Consider the following 21594-nt stretch of genomic DNA (forward strand, 5'->3'; position numbering starts at 1 on the left):
GTGTGTGCTGCACTGCTCTCTCATCTCAGTTTGAACAACACTGTTACAACTCCTGCTCAAGACATGACTAGATACATCATCGAAGTGGAAGCGGATCCCTCATCTGACAAAATCTGGGTCATTTTGTCAACTGGAAACATCAAATCTCAAGAGACAGCGATTGCAAAAGAAGGTGATACTGTAAGTATTTAGCCAATATAAATGTTTGGTGTGCAGGCTGTTTGAATAGTTGAGGGCAGTACCTGAGAGTTTAAGAGGGAGTGAAACTAGATGATCTGGCCTCATGCAGGATATTTTCTTTATTAGCTCTTAAACAATCCTTAATCATATTTTTTTTTCCTGCTATGTCAGGTATACCTGATCTTCAAATTTGAATTTGCAAACCTCATTCAAACCTTTTATTGCCCTTTGCTGAAGTAAGAAGTATATAATAGTTAGAAGGACATGCAGTCTGTTATGTGGTAATGCAGTATTCTACTTTGGTGGTACGGACAGGGGTGCAGTGATTATCATTGATGCCTTGCAGTGCTGTCGCACTTGGTTCAATTCTCGGGGTGCTATCTGTTTGGGGTTTGTATGCTTTCTCCATTTTTGGATTTTTGCCAGTTGTTATGGTTTTCTGCCACAGTCCAAAGACTTTTTTATTAAGAAAATAAACTTTATTTCACAATGTATACACTTCCAACAGAGAGTTACCACTCTAACATAAAATCTCTACAATTAAAAGATCTTAAAGTGATTGTCCATTGTCAATCGATCCGTTTAGCAAGTAGTCATTAAGGTAAGGATTCCCAAACAAAGTCTCTCCAAGCCTCTCAGGTTTTCAGCATGGGCGCAAAGGGACAGGTTTTACTGTTTTCTTGTGCTGGATAAGAGTGTTGTTTGTGTTCCACAGTCCTTGTTTTGTAAGGAACACCAGCAATCATAACAGGTTCTGTGTCCCTCTGTGCACTCCGGTCAGTGCCAGCCCGAGCACGATGCACTGGTATATGAGCACCGTTCCTGCTCCCAGGAGTTGTACAGTGTTGTCTATTCTGCCCCCACACTGCCTTGGCAAAGGAAAAGAACCAAAACACATGCTCCTGTGTCTCCTCAATAAAATACATGTCCCGGGGGCAATGCTGGTTGTTGGCGAGCAAGTGCCTGTAAAGGACCTCTGTGGTATCCAGCTTTTGGAGCCTCTGGATCCAGCCATCCTGCTGAGGCCCATCAGCTTGTTGTCCTGTTCCTTTTCCAGACTTGTCTGGGGACCTGCAGCATCTTTCCAGCGACCAATTGCCCCTTCACCTTCTTGTACAGGGCCCTGTAGTTGGTGCAGAGTTCTGGGTGTCTTGTGGCCTTTTACCTCCAGCTCCACATGGCAGCGTGGGTGTAGGTCTCTTTCGGTCCAGAGTTTGACTGCTGGATCACATGCCTCTTTGGGAGGGAGAACCAGAGCCTGACAAAGCACAGTTCAAAGACATATAGTACTGGTAAACTTCTGAGTAGACTGGCCCTGCTGTGAGTGTGTAGATGTTTGTGTGTGCCCTGGGACGGACTGACCAGGGTGTAGCCTGCCTTGCGCCTGTTGCTTGCAGCTCCCCCACAACCCAGTATTGAATAAAGCAGTTAGAAAGTGGATGGATGGATTAATATAAATGTAATATAAAGTTTCATTTTAGAACCACCGACTATATTATTCATAAAGTACAAGGTTTTAAGGACATACGTACATACTGAATATCTGACACCTTGTTCTTCCTGGATGTTTCTTTGTCCTTTTATCTTCTAACTTGTACTAAAACACGGACTATAAATAACCTTCTACCTCATATATGATTGCAGCACAAAAATGAAAAAACTTGACACTTTACTGCCAGATCTCATCATTACCATTATGTGTAAAACTATACACACAAAAATAAAGCATACCTTGTGTTCAATAGTTATTAAGTAGTGATTTCTAAGGTCCTTATTTGCTAATAACTGATTTATTTGTCATCTTTTTTTAAAGGTTATTGACTTTGAGAATAAACCTGAAGAAATTCTCATACGAAGAGAAACCTCCCTTTTGCGTACTTTCAGTACAGGATACTGTCGGTATGTGACAGCCACCAGTCCTGATAACACATACTATTTTCCCATCTTCAGAAATATTTCTGCTGGACTGACCACCATTAAGGAAAATTCAGGTTAGAGGAAATCCTTTTTTATCACAGAAATGCTGAATATAAAAACCAGACAGAAAAGTATTTGGGACACACATAGTGTTTATCACTGCATTTTTAACTGTTTTGTGACATTTACATTTGTAAATTTACAACTACTGAAAAAGTCGAGTAAATATTTTCAACTGTTTCTTTTTTATGTCACCAAAGGAAATGTGAGGTCTTTGTTCAAAATTACATCAATTTCATTTTTTATTCCCTCTTTCAATATTTTATGATTACATATAATAAAATAATCGTGCATACATTTAAATTTTGCACCTTACCCACTTTCAAACCTGATTGTCACCAAGCAGCTCATTTAGTTTCCTTTTTGTGAAGAAAATAGGAAATTAAAATCAATTAATATACTGTATTAATCAGTTAGTTTACAAATTTCATCTGAGGTATTCTCATCTAATGGTAACAATGATTTAAAATAAACATTGATTTAGCCATCACTTCAAAACTATAACAAAAATGTTATAGCTATAATATGTAACAGCTATAATATTTTGTATTGTGTTGTTAGGCAAATTACCCCTCCAGGATGACTCAGAAGAAAGAAAGAAAGATATGGAAGAAAAAAAGATTTTTTTGCGTAAGTAAAATTTCATTGTGTATTTAGCTATAGTGGGTGGCACAGTGGCACTGTGGTTCAAATTGCTCATTGCATGGGGTTCTGGGGTCAGTTCCTGGGGGATTATCTGCATATTCTCCCCATATTTGCTTGGGTTTCCTTCAGGTGCTGTGGTTTTCTTGTAAAGGTCAAACTGGTAGGTTAATTGGCTTCTGGGAAAATTGGCCCTAGATTTGTAAAGTACTGTATGTACTGTATCTGTGTCTGTTTGCCCTGTGATGGACTGGATTTTCACCTAGCATGTACCCTACTTTGTGCCCATCATTGACAGGATAGGCTCCAGCTCCCCCTCAACTCCTTGCTGGATAAAGCAGTTAAAAAAATGGATGTATGGATTGATTTAGCGGTATTGTGCTAACACAATAACTCAATAGCTCCACCACAGTTCAACGTTTAATCATTCCTGGGAATCTTGTTGCAGACTTTTGGAAAATCCAGATACATAATGTCCTATGTAAAATGTGTCAGTAGTTTATGCCACATCTTTGGAAAAAATCAAATTTCTAAAGCAAAATCTCTTGAGAGTATACGTTTACCATTTATTGCCCTTGTATGCTGAGAGGCATTAAAACTTGCAAAGTTGAAATGTTATTAGTTTCAAATGCATGTCTCCTGCATTAATGTATCTCAGCGTGTCTGTCTTTCCAAAGAATGGCATTCACTTCCCCTCTCAGGAAAATAAATGTGTATTTTAGCTGCATGTTGAGTGTCAGAAGTTGGAGAATCTTGTCAAAGCTGACTACCATGACTTGAACACTTTTACTGATTTATCTTCCCTCTGCTATATTACTGTATGTGTTAGACTGCACTTCCTGAATTCTGCCCTATGTTATTTTTTCCACCAAAAATTTAATTTAAATTATTATTATATTATTGTATTGTTTAGATATGACATTATACTTTTTTGTCCCTTAGAAATGGTGGGCTGGAAACAGATGAGCGAAACTGTAGATGAGCTAAAGGTTAAGCTTGGAGGTAAATGTTTCATGGCATTCAATACATTCCTTATGGAATAACCATGTGTAATGGGTATAATATTGTGTCCATTTATCAAATCTACTAAAAGGCTAGAACTTCACAGAAAGGCACATAGAACTCTCCCGGGGGTATCTGCTGAGACAATTCAGGAGAGTTTAGCTGTATGTGGGAACGGTTGATAGTACATTTTATCACATACAGTACTGTAGCTGTGAGACCGCTGTCCGTAAAAAAGTATGTCATGGATCTCCAACCCTGGTCTAGGAGAGCCACAATCCAGCAGGTTTTGCAGGTCACCACTAATTTGATTTCTAAAGATATGAGACAATTCCATCCTGATCAATTAAACAGTTATTTTGTGAATTTAGAGATCATTAAGGAATAAACGTCTAATTGCTCTTCAGTGGTCAATGAACAGAGTGCTCTTATTTGAGCAGATGACTTGCTTGATTCATCAACAGCTTACAGTTTGCTGTGAATATTTTCAATCAGTTGACCTATAAGACTTCTGAAGCAGGTATGGGGACACACTGATTTACGTGATTTAGCTAATAAAATGAGCCATAGACCTTGCAGTGGACATATTGAGAACATGAGTCAAGACATTAATGTGCCAATTTTTTCACTTGGTGGCAGAAAAGCATTAAAATGCTTGACCCTTAAAAAGGTCCTGACAATTTATATGAATTTGTCCTAATATTATTATAATGCTAACCTAAATACTGTGTAATCAGCATTTATTCTGCAACCAGAATCTTAAACTGTTTTAGTTATGCTGTTTTAATTTACTTTATGTTCAAAAAGAAAAACTATTTGCTTGTCCCAGGTGTCTATAAACAAGTAATACATTTGTTTACTTGATGGTAAATGACAAATGCATGTCTTTTTTTGTTTGTTTTTCAGCTGCAGTCAGAAACCAAGGTAATAGTCTGCCCTTACAAATTTTGCCTTCAACGGTTAAAGAGTTTGCAATCAACACAATAACTTTTTACAATTTTTATATTGTTATACTTACAGATAAATTATGGATGTGCTTACCTTAATTCAATTGAATCATTTTCCCAAATTTAAGTCTGACTCTGACAAGAATATTATAAGTCAAGCTTGGGGGATGTTAGCAACCTAGATTTGAAATGTGTATCAAATTTGTTCCCAGTCTCAACTAACTCAGAACAATAATAGCTAATAGATCCTTGAACCTTCGGGTTTTTTTTCTAAATTAATACTTAAATAAAAAACTTCAGTCTGAGCAGGTATTTGTGGCAGGAGTGAAAACTTGTTGGTCCCCGACAGTCCCCATCCCACTCGAAGGAGCTTGAGTTATTTTGGTAATCAGATGTGCTAAGCTGGTAGAGACTTATCCAGACTCATGGGTGTAATCCTGCCAAATGTGCCCCTACCAAATATTTTCTTAAAGAGGGAGAAAATATTTACACTGCTTTATATTTAGAATTAATTTAGGGGGATCTGTGTAATTTTGTTTTCATTTACACACTATAGAGTGTTTTGTATAGATCAGTGACAAAAATCCCAATTAAAAAAGTTATGACGCCATATTGTAAAACAATAAAATATGAAAAAGTCCAAGGGGGGTGAATAGTTTTGAATACCATTTTAATAGGTTCAGACAATTAAAATTGACAAAATGATAAAGACCTCTCTCACTTTTTGAAGAAGCCTTCATCCAAGAGGAATAGACCAGAATACTGTATTAATTAATAAACTAAAAGAAAAACAAACTGAATTTGTGGTTGTCACATGGTACATTTCAAGAACTATGGCTGAGAGAAGCACAGCTGTAGCAAATTAATGGTCCTAATCACCACACCACTGAGACCAGTGCTCAAACAGAGTCACTATCAGGCCCGATAGTCATAGTCATACAACAAAAAAGACATTGCTGCCTTTTTATAAGAATGCAAAGAATGTAGTTTAAAGAATGCTTTGCACAGATTGATTACAGGACAGTTTAGTCTCGAACAGAAGTGACTATGGGGGTACTACAGCATAGATATTTCTACCCAGAGGACAATCATATGTACAGTATCATTTAGCACAAATACTTACTGTACTTGTAACTTGCCTAACATTCCTGTGTTCTGCAGTTTTAGTTTTATCTTGGGCAATAACATTTTGAATTCACATCCTAACAGCTTTTTTTGGTAAAGCTCCCTCTGAAAAGGCAAAGAAAAAGTCATTCTTAGTAAAAGCTTTTTCATTCATACTGTAAGTAAAAACTATTTTGTTTATTTTATTGTTAAACAAATTAGATTGAAAAATACTTAGATTATCTACTTTTTTAGCTAACAAAAATGTTGAAATTTTACCCACACATAAATGTTTAATATGTTTGAATAAACAATAGAAACTGCATCACAAAATATTTTGTAATCTTAATTAGAAAATGCAGTTTTGAAAATAAAAAAGGCTTATATGAGAGACCACCTTCACTGAAGTATAAGGTTTTCAGAAAGTTTCAAATCATTATTCAAGAAAAGTGGACTATCTTACATCATTTTGATTTGACAGGGATCTGTGTGCTGACCTGTTTTAATTGATATGATTAAGGAAAACAGTATTTGATATAATACAATTGCAAATATTGCTTTATAATTCCAGCTTACATTATCTACATAGATAATCTGTCAATGATCTATGTAGTTTATTGATTAAAATAGTTTTATGATGTTCTGCTAAATATACATGACCTATAGTTTTCCTGTTTCTGGAGTTCTGCTTATTTTTCTTTTTATTTGAGAGAAAGGCTTTTGAGAAATTTTGTATAAACTTCAAGGGTAGCAGTTGCCGGCATATTATAATGCTGATGTCTCTAAAGTTTTCCCTCAAGCTGTTCTAAGGTTTGCTATTTTATTATTTTTCCAGGAAACTTGTTCACACTTTCAGAGAAGAGCCTCTTTGGTATGTAATTGGTCGGTTGGTACACAGCCTAAATAACACTTCAACCTACTGTCCATTTCCTAATGATTATGATTCCATTAATTAATGGCATTTGATCAACATGTATTCTGAACTGAGTACTTTGCCTGTTCAGCTGTAAAGGAGCCCCAGTTCAGTTTTTTACTGTGTACAATACCGGAATATTTGTGAACTAAAAACTCTCTGAGCAAGACTAATGCAATGTTACTATAGTCATCTCCCATCTCATATAGAGGGGTTTAAAATATATAGCTTTTGTTTCATACAAAAACTTTTTATAGACAACAAAATGTCTTTTACACAAATATTTCTGTTTCCATTTTCTCAGCATTGAATCTGTGGACGGACTTCCGTGTTACGCTAAAGCTAACAATATTTTCAAATTACCAAGAGAATTGTCGTTTAGCGCTTCTAAACTACTGACATTGGTATACAATAAAGCTGTAGTGTAAGTATAGCTATTGGTTTTTGTTATTACATAATTATTAAAAGCATGCTGCAGGATCATTTTATTATATTTTACACATGAACTTCTGATATCTTTATTGAAATGGTTAATTTACTTATCATTGCTTATACAGTATTTTTTTCTATAACTTTATAATACGGAAAGGGACATATAATTAAACAATACTAAATGTAAAGATTTTAGTGTACTAGTACAGTGTGCAATCGTATCTCTACGAACACAAAAAAAAGTATTATATACAGGTACAAGTAAAGGTTTATTCCATGCTGAAAAGAGAGCAAAAGAAACACGTTTCTGCTGTGGAGCCTTCTTCAGGTGTGTACAGGTATTTTAGATTGTGGCTTGAAAAGAGATTCAATTTGAAACTGATGTCAGTTGTAAGAAAGATAACTCTCAGGAGACACAAACATGAAAAATCTTCTACTTCATGTCTTTCAGGCATTATTTGAACAGTTTAACTAGCTTCCACCCAAAATATGGGGAGCATTCACTACCAGTAAATTACCTTCAAACCTGAAAATTGTACTGTCACGATATTAGTTCCCCCTCCTTAAGGGTGCTCCAGCCCTATCACTCAAGACTTTATTCCATGCACCTGCTCCCTATTCCCTGCCCACCTTAAAAGCCAGGCGCTGACGCTCTTCCGGGCTCTACATCTGATTTCCATATCGTGCGAGTCCGGGACCAGGAAGCGCCTGGTCCCGTTAAGGTTTTAACCCCTGTTCCTTGTCCCTGTCCGCCGGTTCCGACCCGGTCTTCGTGGTTTTTATCTTGTTCTGATGGATCTTCTGGTTTTGGACTTACTCGTGTGTTTTTGGATATTCCCTAAGGATTACTCTTGGATTGTTCGCCTCGGCCACACCTCCCCCGTGCACCAGCGCACCTTGGTCACGCCCCCCTGTCTTCAGCCCCGTTTTCCTGCATGACGTTTCCCCAGTGTTCCCCCACTTCGTCGGATTGTGTCGTCCGCATAGGGTCCGGAAAGAACTGTTCGTTACATGTACAATGCATTTGTGCTACTGCAGCATGATAGCTGTGCAATAGTTTGCTAAAGATTACTTTTTTACCTTGATTCCTGCTAAAGCTGTTTTTCTTACGGTGGTAAGGGAAAAGACTGCATTTTAAATCTTCCTTTTTCTCTTATGTGACCTTTTCCACATATAATTTAATTTACCAATCTACCTCCAGCACCAATCACTGTTTGATAAAAGCCACCATCCCTTGCAGGTAATTTATTAATTGTGAACGTTGAGCAGATTCATCTTAACCAACGTGGAACCAATATGTAGTAATGTAACAGTGTTTACAGAATTATTTTATTCTTTTTAAAAGGCAAATGCATAAAATTATACGTCGAGTTTGGAATTTCGGCCGCAAATGGAGAAAACTGGAACACATCCAAAGAGTATTTTTGTATCCAAGTAAAAAAGCAGGTTAGTAATAAATGGATATTTATTACTTGTGATAAAATATATGAAAAAGAGGAGTAGAGTGAAAGAATGTCATTAAACACAACAGACAGAGTGAATGGGCTAAAAAACTCATGCTGATCAAAAAGGTATTTAGAGTAGTTGCTTCCTGAAAGATTGTGGGTAATGACACTCCAGTGGCTTAGTCAGCAAAAATGTCATTGAATCAGTACTGAAGACTCGATCATAACAGTACAAGGGTCTAAAGATATTTTCTATGTCTCATACATATATCATTGTAATTAAGACTACAGGTTCATAAAGACACTGTAGCTCACAGTACCTGCCCTTAAAGATCTGACAGCTGGAATGTAAGACAAAACTCCTTAGATTGTGAGAAAGAAAATGAATTAACACTGTTATATTGATGCTTCTTCCTTATGCTTTTACTGACTTTTACTGACAAACAAACAATTGTTTAATTTTCTCAATTCTAAAATCATATTCATGATTTTAAATATCAGTTTTGCATTTGCTTAATGTAGAATATGTTTCCAAAAACTGGAAGGAGGATGCCTTTTTCAGCAGCCAGTTTCTCAACGGTTGTAATCCAGTATTAATTACAAAATATACTAAGCAGAAGATCCCAGCTGAGAAGCTAGAGATGTTCTATCCTGATATTAAAGCAAACATAATGGTACGTATATTTTCTGAGTGTCATCTCTCCTTAAGTCCCTACATTTATTAGCATGTATTAAGCATACAAGCATAAAGTCTGAATTCCATTATTTTAAAATCTAGGAAACAAAAAATTACCTGGCACTGTAATTTTCCAGACCTCTGTTTACAGTCCAAGCTCACTTATTCCTCTTATTCCTCAGTGCCTCTTTTTACCTTGGGAAAAATCCCCATCCAATTCATTGACTACAGGTGGGATGCTTGCTTTCAGGGAGTTATTACTGGGAAAATGAATTGATTGAGTTATTCTATTCCATCCCTTTCTGACTATATGTTATTCCTTGTTGGCACATGGGCATGTCTTCACAGGCTTTGCCCATGTTGGAGGTCACTGCTCAAATATAGGCATGCTAATAGGCAAAGAACGTGCGATCTGTAGGCAAAGCTTTATTTAACCTTTCAAACATTAAGCCTTTTGGTCAGAATCCTGACCAGGTCTATTGCAAGTGTTCACATTACTCCTATCCTGGAGTCCTTGCACTGGCTTCCAGTCAAATTCCGCATAGACTTTAAAATCCTCATGCTCACCTATAAGGCTTTACATGGCTTGGCACCTCAATACCTGTCTGAACTATTATCGCCCTACCTCGCAACCTCCGCTCTTCAAATTCTGCCCTCCTTACTGTCCCCCAAGCCCGTCTACATTGTATAGGTGACAGGGCCTTCTCCTGCTATGCCCCCAAGCTCTGGAACTCTTTGCCCAAGGATATCAGAGAGTCACCTTCTCTAAACTCCTTCAAATCCAGACTCAAAACCTTCTTCTTCAGAAAAGCCTTTACTTAACTGGTTCCATCTTCACCCCTCTGCTCTTCTTAGTACCACCTTCCACGGTCTCCTCTATTGTTATTGTTGTATTGTTGTAATTGTAATTGTGTCTTATCTTGTGAAATCTTCTTATTTATTGTTGTAGTCTTCTTATTTATTGTTATTGTCATCCTGTAAAGCGCTTTGAGAAGCCACCTTTAAAGGCGCTATATAAAATAAAGTTTATTATTATTATTATTATTATTATTATTATTATTAGTAGTAGTAGTATTATTATTTTGATGATACTTTAGATTTGATTGTTTTTTTTCCCTGTCACAGGCAGGAATCATCTATGTGGTTGACTATGAGTTGTTAGATGGAATCAAAGAAAATGTTCACAGTGGACAACAGCAATTCCTGGCAGCTCCAATTGTTCTGTTGAAGGAAAAAGACAAAAATCTGATGCCTATTGCTATACAGGTAGAAAATACTGTCTCTAATGGTGATTTTCATCCTGTTACGGGGAAATATAAGTTTAAAGTTTAAAGTGACCACATTATTTGCACAATTAAAGCAGAACTGCAATGCTATTGTTATATTTTGGAATTGGAAAGAATCAACGTTAATGAGTAAAATGTACACAGTAAATTGTAAAACAGCCAGTTTACATCACAAAATATTTCCAGATATTTCCAGATGTGTGCAGTGCCATATTCTGCAATTAGAACAAGGCAACAAAACTTCTGTTGACGTGAAGCAACCTTATTAAACTGTAAACAAGCAGGCTTGTGAATATATCACTTTTGATGCAATAGAAATTTAAGACAGTTTTGCTGATAAATGGAACTTACTTGTGATCTCTGCTTGCAGATCGAATTGGAATATTTTTGCAGTGAAATGTCTCCTGAACAACCTGTAATTATTAGCTTGTACATTGTATTACATTAATCATACAGTGACTAGTGAGCAGGAAGGGTCACTTCAAGTTGCCATTTGCTCAAATCCTCACTCTTGCCCATGGTGAGACCAGCAATTTGCAACAACATGGCAACTTACTCTACTTTCAGAAAGTTAATGGTTTTGTGCTTATTTTGAAATCAGTAAAAAAATGTATACAGTCAGTGAATTTATTTTGTTTCCAAGATTTAATACCATATCAGAGAAATTGATAGAGACAGAGAAACCATATCAGGGACTGCAGTTCCTCTTTAAAATAAGCAGTATGTTAACATATTATGTGCTTACAAAATTTACATGCAAAAAAATTCTTAGTTGAGACAGAAACCAGCAGATGATGAGCCAATTTACACTCCCAATGATGGAAATGCCTGGCTCCTGGCGAAAATCTGGGTCAGAAATGCAGACTTCTATGTTCATGAACTATCTTCACACCTCTTACGAACTCATCTGATGGGGGAAGCCTTCTTCATTGCAGTTTATGGTTGCCTGTCTCGAAGACACCCAATATTGAGGGTAAGTGAAACCTTTTCTACATTTTTTTTAAAATGAGCTTTCTTGATTTATATCTCTTTCCTGTTGTATACACTGGGTCAGAGACATTCAGTACCACTGTTGCTCTAAACCCCTTTCCCAAACCACTTTCAAAAAGCTCAGTAATGCAGCAATGTGACAAAAAACATAAGAAATGTTCTGAGAACATTCAGCCCATCTAGCATGCTTGGTAGTTTTTGGTTTCAAGAACAAGGTTTGGCACTTTGACCCTTACTTCCTTACTGTTCAAAAAACAGTCGAGGGTTGAACACAAAAGTAGGGGTCTATGAGTGGGGCTTTATGATGTTTACTGTTATCTTCAGATTTCTCCTTAATAAGAAAATTTAATTAAAAATTATAAGACTGGAAAGCAGATTATCCATTGTCCAGGTTTCACAGAATGGTAAATACATGGACTTTGAAAACACAATCTAATACATTGCCTGTATCTTAAACATATCACTTCTTTTCAACGAAACAGCCACGCACTTCCAGGTACAAGACCAGTTTCCATGCTGTAATAAAGCATCAACACCAAGGTTCATCTAACAATGTGGCTGAATCACAACCCCATCACACCAAGTTGTGAGAAAATATTTTAATACACTTTCAGATATTGGAAGAGGGAAGGTATTGTAGCCCTTATGTATGTTTTGTTTCAGCTTCTCTTTGAGAGTGGAAGATATACTCTTCCAATCAACATAAGCGCCAGAAACACTCTTATCAATGACGGAGGCTTCTTTATGAAGGTCTGTAAATTATGCTTATATTCAGGTTATGTGTTCATCTGAAAACCTTTCCACTGTGATGTCCTACTTGAGTTGGAAAGTTTGCAATGGGTAGGATACATAAGAATACTGCATATCACCGATATTCAGTCCTAGTCCTGGAGGGCTGCCTTCTGATTTTTATTCCACGCTGGATTCTTAATGACTTAATTTAATCAATTGTTCACTTATATGGTCTCTATTATCACTGTTTCCAGGTCTTCACTTACTGATGAATGTTAGTTACCTATGTAAACTGGTGAACCGCAGCCCTCCAGGACTTGGAGTAAAAATATCTAGAATATATCTAGACATCAAACTTAATTTCTAGACCTTAGTCAGAGCCTTTGGGCTTTTAAGCAACTCAAGTCCTAGACTGCTGAGATGATGTAACTATTTGATAACCGGAAATGAACTTTTCCACTACAGTTTAGCTGAGGCAATTTCTTAAATTGAGAGGTCAAGTTAGAAAGAAATCTGTGAAGTAACTGATACCCATGGTATGTTCATGGAAGATCATTCACTCACCAACACTGGTAACCACAGAGACTTTATAGAGGGAAGAAATGGGAGAATATGTCAGACAGCTGTCTCTGAATGAGGTACTGTAACTGGCCTGACAAACGTATCAACAGAGAAACCCAAAAAATAGCCCTTAGTTTGGGTTCTTAAGAGTATCCAACTGCATTAAAAGTTGTATAGTGTTTATCATCACCAATATTTAAACACAGACAAAAACATGTTTTAACCAGTATACAGGCATTGGAGAAGATGCTCAGTGGGTGATTTTAAAAAGGGCTTACAAACAGCTGACCTACAAGTCCCTCTGTCTGCCTGATGACCTGAAAAACCGTGGTGTGGAGAACTTGAGCAATTATTACTACAAGCAAGATGGGCTGCTGATCTGGAGGGCAATACATAAGTAGGGCATTCTTCTTCCTCTTTTGAATTGACTGGATGCGATTACAGAGGTGTACACTAGAGAAGCCCAGGCTCCCTTTTTTCCTGACTGCTGACAAAATGCAAATGTCTAAAGTGAGCAAAATGCAGAATATCTTAAGAACAAAGAAATACTGATATCTTTAGCAGCAGAGTGAAGTCAACATGTACAGTACAGTAAGATGTTTTTAACATCCAAACCAGCCCCAAACGAGCTTTAAAAAATCATAGTCCAGAGATGTGCCTTTTGCATGTAAGGAGAGACTGCCAGTTGTATTACACTATTACTGGATCTGTGTTGCAGTTAAACTGTCACTGTTTACTGAAATGACCACTTGCAAAATCCATTTCTGCAGCCTGATTTAAACAAGTTACAATTAATTTCATAAGTTAATGTTGATTGTGTTAGGTTCAACATTTAATCTCAGAAGCCGCTTATTTGCTGGTCTGTTATGTGAGATTTTCATATCTGCTGTAGGTTTGTCCAAGCTGTGGTGAAAAATTATTATGAAGATGATACTGCCATAAAAAGGGATTCAGAGCTTAAGATGTTTGTTGATAAGTTGTATCAGACTGGAACTGGCAAGAAAGAAGGTACGAACTCTCAGTTGGTTATGTGTGTCTCTGGAACTGAACAGGATTTCCTTGATCTTTTAAAATTCTGAGTATTAAAATCAAAATCATGTCAACTGCTGATACCAGCTTGCAATGCCAGCAAATTATAATAAATACAGTAACCATTATATACCTCCTATTTATCAGAGATTTCTGAGTGTCAAATGTGAAGCAGAGGATAAAATAAAGCTCGTATAAAGACATCTTTCTCCACAATTTGTATTTAAATGATTAGGCTGGCCTAACTCTCTACAAACCAAAGAAGAGACCGCAAAGTTTCTCACAATGATCATGTTCACCTGCTCAGCCCAACATGCGTCAGTGAACAATGGCCAGGTACTGTATCCCTTCCAGAGGTCATCCAGTTATAACTTCATCTCCAAGAAATAATCTTATACTTATTTACCTGCTGTGGGATAACTGAAGTAAACTTGTGTTATTTTGTGCTTAAAATGCAGCGCAACACATGAAGGAATCAATTACAACATATTTCTATTACTCATCAGAATGGACAATAAATAAAAAAGGGGTCATGGAACTGTTATCAGCTCCTGGTCTCCTCCACTCACTGGTGGTGGAGTAATACTGAAGCTTAATTTTGTCATTCTTAATTGGGGAATGAATTAGGATTGTTGTACATATATTATAATATTGAGGGAGGTAGGTAATGAAAAATTGTCATTAATTGCTGTAATTCTATACTGGGACCCATTGTAGGTTACCATTTAAATAGTAGGAAAGGATGTCAAGACAAAGACAGGGAGGTCAAAGACAAAGCCCTTTAATAAGAAAGATGTGTGAAATTCATGGCCTTAAATAAGAAATAAATTGAAGGTCTTAAATAAAAAAGATGGGTGAAATTCATACCCATTAAAAGGATATCACTCTTTAAACTGTGTTTATTTTCAGGGAAAGAAAGAATTTAAATACATGATTATATAATGATCAGCAAACTCTGTTCGGTTCCTGTTTTAGAATCTGACAAAATACTTTGGAACTCCTCTAAAAAACACATAAGGAACAGCTCTGATTTAACTTTGTTTTATTCTTCCTTGCATTGTTAATAAACTGATTTTGCCTACAGTACGACAGCTATGCCTGGATGCCCAATGGACCAACAACAATGAGGCAGCCTCCTCCCAAGTTGAAGAAGGACGTCACTGAGGAGTACATCATGAACACTCTGCCAGACATCAACGTCACCCTGGAATCCATGTCTGTGGCCCGTTTCCTCAGCCAGACCTCCCCTGACACTGTGAGTATGCAAACACACATCTGTACTGCATGGAAAATACATGGAAACTTGAATAGTTTCATACATTATGCGGACCTGCGAACAAACTCTTGGCATAACTAGCCATTTTTGAACATCTTATTTTTCCACTTACCTAACTTTAAACTTATAGGTGTAAACTGAACACAAATGTTTTGCAAAATTGACACTGCCTGGTGGCACAGTGGATAGTATTGGTGCTTTGCAGTGCTTGTATCCTGGGTTCAATTCTTGTGGTGATATGTGCGTGGAGTTTGTATGTTCTCCCCATGTTGACGTGGGTTTCCTCCCACAGTCATACCCTGGTAGGTTAATTGAGCTCTGTGGAAACTGGGGTCTGGAAGGAGTGTGTTTATGCCTGTGTTTGTATAAGCCCAACAATGGGATTCATTGCTTCTGGGGTGTGTCCTGCCATGTGCCCATTTTTTGCCAAGATAGGCTCTTGCTCTAACTCTCACATTAGCTAACATGTTAAAAGAAAAATAAATCATACCATTTTGTCGCACAATACTCATGACACAATTAAGGACGGAAAGGTTTTTCACGACTAGGTGTAGGAGACAAATGTTTCAAAGCTGACATTCTGAGCTTAATTGTTAGAAAATTGCACAAAATTAAGTGATGTCAACCCCTAACTTTGATTAATTTCATTTAACTTTCTTTGTAAAAAGCATTTACAGTAAAAAAGGAAGTACACTGTCAATTCTATAACAATTTATTAAACTCCATCAAGGTTTTGTCAGAAAAAAAGCCTTTGCTGAGACAGAGTTTTCATGTTATAGTAATTTGGGGGTTGCATTTCTTATTTTCTTTTTTGAAGTTTCTGAAAACATTTTTAATGGAAAAAGGAAGTGATGTCACAATCACATATCCAAAAAACAAACAAACCTAGAATCAGCTCATCCTCATCTGGATTTTAGGGTTGTGTGCTGAAGGGTTTCAATATATCTACTGATATGTGTACAGGCAAACACCTGTTTCCTATTACACAGGTAGGAGTAGCATTAATGGGAAGCAAAGTAACATTCTAACTAGTGCTAAACAAAGAAATTGTGGATTGGAAATATATACTGTAAATCCAGGTTACAGCAAATATCCTGAGAGGCATTATAAATGCAGCAAATAAATATTGGAGCCAACAACATTTGTTACATTTATAGTGCCTCTCAGTATACAGTACATTATGGTTTTTTGGTTCATAGGAAAAGCAACATACAGTAATAATAATAATAATAATAATAATAATAATAATAATAATAAAAACTTTATTTTATATAGCACCTTTAAAGGTGGCTTCTCAATGCTCTTTACAGAATGACAACAATAAATAAAAAGAATACACAAGATAAAACACAATTACAATATACACAGGAGACCGTGGATGGTGGTACTAAGAAAAGCAGAGGGGTGAAGAATGGAACCAGTTAAATAAAGGCTTTTCTAAAGAAGAGGATTTTGAGTCTGGATTTGAAGGAGTTTAGAGAAGTTGACTCTCTGATATGCTTGGGCAGAGAGTTCCAGAGCTTGGGGGCATAACAGGAGAAGGCCCTGTCACCCATAGAATGTAGACAGGCTTGGGGGACAGTTAGGAGAGCAGAATTAGAAGAGCGAAGGTTGCGAAGTGGGGAGTAGGGTGATAATAGTTCAGACAGGTACTGAGGTGCCAAGCCATGCAGAGCCTTATAGGTGAGCATGAGGATTTTAAAGTCTCCATGGAATTTGACCGGAAGCCAGTGCAAGGACTCCAGGATAGGAGTAATGTGATCATTTGGTAGGTGTTTCTGAGGTAAATGTGCTTCCTGCAAGGCAATGTGATGGTCATATCTGTGTTGTTGAGGTTTATATATACAGTAGTTATAGTATGCTATACAGTGGGCTGTGCTCAAAAACTCTTTAAGTGATTTTCCTCACTTTTGTGCTGCTTTGTCATGAAAATGAATTAAACCCCCTCCTTTATGCATCACATTTCCATTTCTCACTTGTGTGAGGAATATGCCTGATTTGTGCACGTTAATCATTTTCACACTAAAATAGCAGAGAAGATGGAGTTGTTATCCTGTAGACCTAAATGCCTGTGTCAGTAGAGAAACCTATTTTAAAAAATAAGTAAAATCTTAAACTTTTAATTTTTTTTGTACTCTTCTATAATCTCTGTCATGTCACAAATGAACTTTCATTGTGCTATTGAGAACAAAATGATAGAATTCATAGTTAAATAACTTTTTTTTATTTATAGAAATTGTTGGGAGAATACTCTGATGAGGTGAAATATGAACCCAGAATGAAGGGTCCTATTGAAGAATTCAATGAAGATCTGAAGAAAATCAAGGAGTACATCGACAAGAGATCAAAGACTCAAGAATTCCCTTACGAGTACTTGCATCCTGCCGTATTAGAAAACAGCATCACCATCTGAGACAAGGTGCATGATGTATAAAAACAGACCACACAAGAATAGTTCTGTAGAGGGGGACACCAACTTTAATAGGATCTAATATTGCAACTGAGAGTCATTTCATGTGGTTAAAATAATATATCTATTATAGATATTTACTGTAGTTTTGGATTTATTGTAAATCCAAACTTAATGGGAAGAAATCTATTTTGTTTTTGTTTAAATTTGGTTTTAGTATTGCAGTTTTTTTTTAATTGTTCTGATGGTGGATGTTACTTTTGTAATAACATTTTATGTTCTTATATTGTAAAATACGGGAGATACGTGTGATTATTTTTGTTATAGTCTGGAAAACTCAGGGACTGGAGACACTTTTCATCTCACATGTTGTTTTCTAAAGTTGTGTTGTACATCAGTAATGGTGATATTTATTTGCTCACCATTCCATTCTGCCATGTTTACAGCTTGTGCAGCACACAAATGCTGATGAAAAAAAGGAAATGTGGAAACAAAATCAAATATAACCCGTGTGAGCCACTGTGCACTGGCTTCCAGTTTGCTACAGAGATTTTAAAGATGTTGCTAAAAGTTAAACCTCTAAATGAATTGACAAGTGGCTATTTCACTGAGATTTAATTTATTTTATCATGTACACTGAGGGAAATTGATGTTGGTCTTTTCTGCATTCATGGACCAAATATCAATGAGATACAAGAAGCTGTATAGTGATAATGCCCTATATTATAATACTCTCTCACTTTTATTAGAAATACACTTTCATTTGAAGTTTTAAGAATTTATTATTAAATATGGGAATATGTGTTTGATTTGGATGTTAATAAACACTCAATCGCTTATTTTAATAAATTAGTATTTTAAATACAATTTATTGCATGCTTAATTTCTATTATAATACTAACAGTAGCTTCTGCTTTCCAGTTCAATAATGAGCAACAAAGGGAATTAATTACACTATGCATACATGTTTTCAGAGAAATAATTAGTATCTTGGATATTGATTAAATGTCATTTTGATTGACTGATGATTCATGACTGATTGTGATACACTTGAGTGATTCTGACTGTTGCATAAACACTAAATCTCTTTGTTAGTGAGAACTGATCTGGAACAGGTCTCACTGACAAACAGGTCATTTAATCTGTTGCATGTCCAATCTGGTGAAAGTGAAGAAAGAAGAACTCTGCATTTCAACTGACCAGCCAGCAGTGCAACCAAATCATGTTTAGCAATTAAACAAGGTTATGTGAGACCAGATGGACGTCTGAAGATGTGGTACAGATGGTCACCAGTAACCAAGTGAAAATGTTCAATTCAGAAATGTAATTTAAATTGCAGTTCTGCTTTCTGAGAACAATATATTTCATAGACATATGGCAAATCATCAGGAAAGTAAAAATGAACAAATATTGTATGACATTGATCTCGTTATATCCCACAAACCCAGTAGTGGGCATCTCAGCTTTGAGGGGAAATGTGATATTCTAATGTCCATTGAGCACTAGGTTGTACATTATGGTCACACACCCACTGGAGAACTGCTAAGGCCAGAGGTCTCCAGTTCTGGTTCTCATTTGTGCAGCAGGTTTTATATGTCTCTCAGAATCTGCACCTTAGAACAATTGTTTCACCTTGTTCAATTCAGCAACTAATGAGCTTAACCATGTACTTAAGGAACACAAAATCTTCTGTCCATAACTTCTTTATGGAGTCACCTGTAGTTTATACAGTTCTTTGGAGTCACCTGTAGGCAACATATAGAAATGTTCTTTCTTGAAATGAAATATGTGATTAGTTTCCTATGAATGTATACAACTGTGAATGATACTGTATCACATGCTCCCAAAATTAGTGCTTTTCCTTCTGCACAAGTCCGATTTTTTTCCCATTTCATCTGTTCCACCTGAATGGAAGTCTGGAATTCACTGATTAGGGCTGCGTTGATGTCAATCAGCAATAGCATTTCAAGAGCTGAAAGTACTGCCTAAATGTGGGCAACAAAATGAAAACTGAAACCAATTAGTCAGTGATTAAGAACTCGGCAGAAGTTCTAGAGGACTAAAAGGGGGACAAACTAGAGTCCTCAGAACCCTGATTCAGAGCGCTTGTTAATGGGGCGTCGGCGTGAAATTGCTTCGACCAGCTACTGAGGTCATGTATCACGACAGCAGCTCTTAACTCAAACCCTAACATGGAAGGATCTTAATTCTAGGAAAGATAAGCATGGTTATATTTCGTTGTTATTGTGAATTAATGAGACTTTCTACATTTACAAATTATTTCGTTAAACTTTTAAAATGAGTGCGAAGGAACAAGTAAAGGTTTATTCCATGCTGAAAAGACAAGAAAAACAACTTTTCGGCATTAGAGCCTTCTTCGGGTGTCAAAAAAACAGCAACAGTTAAAGGGTGTCTTTAAAAAAAAGAGTAACACATCTCTGTGATCGCTTTTAAATTAGGAAAAAGTCGGAATGAGAGATCGTGCGACAGTTTTAATCTTAAACCTTTTTATTTATATAAAATTATATAAAATAGTTTTGATTTTATCTAAGTTATGATCCCATGACTATTGATACAAATGCGTTGCTAGTTGTTCTCATAATGAATTTAAACGTTATTATTGTGAACTTAACCAAACGGTTTTTATACTTTGAACCGATAAGAAATGCCGCCTTTTCTCTGTGTTCGCTCCCATTTTCTTATCTAAGAAGTTCAGTTCAACTTAATCCAGAGTCAACAGTCTCAAACTCGGCCACTGTCAAGTACTTTGGCTTCCCACGTTACCGCGGAGACAGTTACTATGGTGACTCAAGCGTATTTTTGTTTTCTTCAGCTTCTGTTAGCGCGCCTTTCCAGCACCAATGTCATTGGTCCCCAGGAAACATAGAGGAGACATCCCGTACCCCGCCCCATCCAGCGTGGCCTGTGACTTGACACCGCGGCTGCCAATCATGGTTCGATGCTCCGGTTGCCGAGTGGCAGAAGCTCCACTTTTTTGTATGTGTGTGTGTTTGGGGGGGGGGGGGACACTTTCTTATTGGCCCGTTAAATAAAGGTTTTGATTGGCCCCGTTTCTAAGTGGAGACTTCGGCTTCTGGTTGTTTTTACTTCTCAAGGAGCTGATTGGCGGGGTGGGCGTGGTGGCCGCGAGAAAGCAGTCGCGCACCGGGCGGGTTGTCAGGGTCCGAGAGTGCGGCGGGGCGAAGCTCAAGACATCAGACCTGAGATTTAGGCAGTTTGGGAAGGAAGGAAACGTTTTCATTACAATACGAGTGTGTGTACGTGTAACGGTGAGAGATGGTAACGAAGAGTAAGCATTCCTAAACGACATCACCCGAATGTGCGAGTTACAGGAGGTGAGTTAAAAACTTTTCTTTTTCCATCTTGAGAGGTTGTTTACATTAGGTAAGTTATGAATTATGATTTTTTGTTTATGACGTTAAATACTCAGAAATGGTGTATCTTATGTGGTCCACTGTTGCCAGTTTTTCCTTTAAGGTGACTTATGATTTTCGGTAAAATCGTGTATGAATTTTGAGGTATTTTTAAGGTTAAATTCGTTGGTCGCCAAGTTTACATGTTGGATAAAGCCAAAGGATGTTATAACAGTAAGCTGGCTACCTAGGTTGCACCGCACCACAAAAGACGGTCAAGTTTACCCTGAAGCTAGAATCAAGTACTGTTCGTCTAGTATTAATCCGCTTCAATTGTGTTGTCTTTCTACTGAATTAAATATATGTAATATAAAGACACCCACGTTTGTAACAAGTGGAGGCCTTTTATTTTGATCTGAGCGACTATTACTTTTTTTTTACCTCCATTTGGTCATCACTTCATTTTCTGAAAATTGTCATCATTGTGACCAGGATTATTCGATTTAAATTATTTTATACGCGGGGTTTGAAAACGGTCCAAAATAGATTCTGTAGATAATCCCAAATGCAGTGGAAAACAACTTCCCAATACACTGAAGGGCTGCCCGGTCCTGGAGG

The 21594-nt window shown here is 36.9% G+C and overlaps 2 protein-coding genes and 1 long non-coding RNA gene across 5 annotated transcripts in view; 2 read left to right on the forward strand and 1 right to left on the reverse strand.

The window, feature by feature from the left end:
• LOC107078214 (polyunsaturated fatty acid lipoxygenase ALOX12-like) lies at window positions 1–18469 on the forward strand. 2 transcript variants are annotated; one of them, XM_069191162.1, is made up of 18 exons: window positions 1–180; window positions 1994–2171; window positions 2719–2787; window positions 3742–3801; window positions 4708–4725; window positions 5958–6030; window positions 6688–6723; window positions 7070–7189; window positions 8543–8643; window positions 9165–9316; window positions 10444–10584; window positions 11377–11577; window positions 12258–12344; window positions 13115–13284; window positions 13780–13895; window positions 14152–14252; window positions 15001–15171; window positions 17426–18469. In XM_069191162.1, exons 1-18 carry the CDS (start codon window positions 64–66, stop codon window positions 17603–17605), a joined length of 2091 nt encoding a protein of 696 aa, XP_069047263.1. In that variant the 5' UTR covers window positions 1–63; the 3' UTR covers window positions 17606–18469. The 2 variants fall into 2 exon arrangements, with proteins under 2 accessions (XP_069047263.1, XP_069047264.1); XM_069191163.1 differs by lacking the exons at window positions 14152–14252; window positions 17426–18469 and having other exon boundaries at window positions 15001–15088.
• Window positions 14942–21594, reverse strand: part of LOC138239414 (uncharacterized) — a 7159-nt gene continuing 506 nt past the window's right edge. Inside the window, exon 2 of the long non-coding RNA XR_011189894.1 lies at window positions 14942–15169. This is a non-coding gene — a long non-coding RNA (uncharacterized lncRNA). The remainder of the gene's footprint in view (window positions 15170–21594) is intronic.
• The window catches only part of LOC107078220 (meiosis-specific coiled-coil domain-containing protein MEIOC-like), a 27579-nt gene continuing 26260 nt past the window's right edge, over window positions 20276–21594 (forward strand). Inside the window, exon 1 of one of the 2 annotated variants that reach the window (XM_069191160.1) lies at window positions 20276–20958. In XM_069191160.1, the coding sequence (XP_069047261.1) occupies window positions 20941–20958 (18 nt within the window). In that variant the 5' untranslated portion in view covers window positions 20276–20940. The remainder of the gene's footprint in view (window positions 20959–21594) is intronic. The other variant, XM_015354214.2, reaches the window with a different exon arrangement.

This window comes from Lepisosteus oculatus, chromosome 6 (genome assembly GCF_040954835.1).
Source record: "Lepisosteus oculatus isolate fLepOcu1 chromosome 6, fLepOcu1.hap2, whole genome shotgun sequence".
Classification (NCBI taxonomy): Eukaryota; Metazoa; Chordata; class Actinopteri; order Semionotiformes; family Lepisosteidae; genus Lepisosteus; species Lepisosteus oculatus.

What these genes read in the sequence shown, in the direction of transcription:
- LOC107078214 (XM_069191162.1), top strand. Translation starts at nt 64, where the DNA reads ATGACTAGATACATCATCGAAGTGGAAGCGGATCCCTCATCTGACAAA. An exon ending in GAAGACACCCAATATTGAGG is followed by an intron (nt 11,578 to 12,257) that starts GTAAGTGAAACC and finishes GTTTTGTTTCAG; the next exon opens with CTTCTCTTTGAGAGTGGAAG. An exon ending in TGGAACTGGCAAGAAAGAAG is followed by an intron (nt 13,896 to 14,151) that starts GTACGAACTCTC and finishes TTAAATGATTAG; the next exon opens with GCTGGCCTAACTCTCTACAA.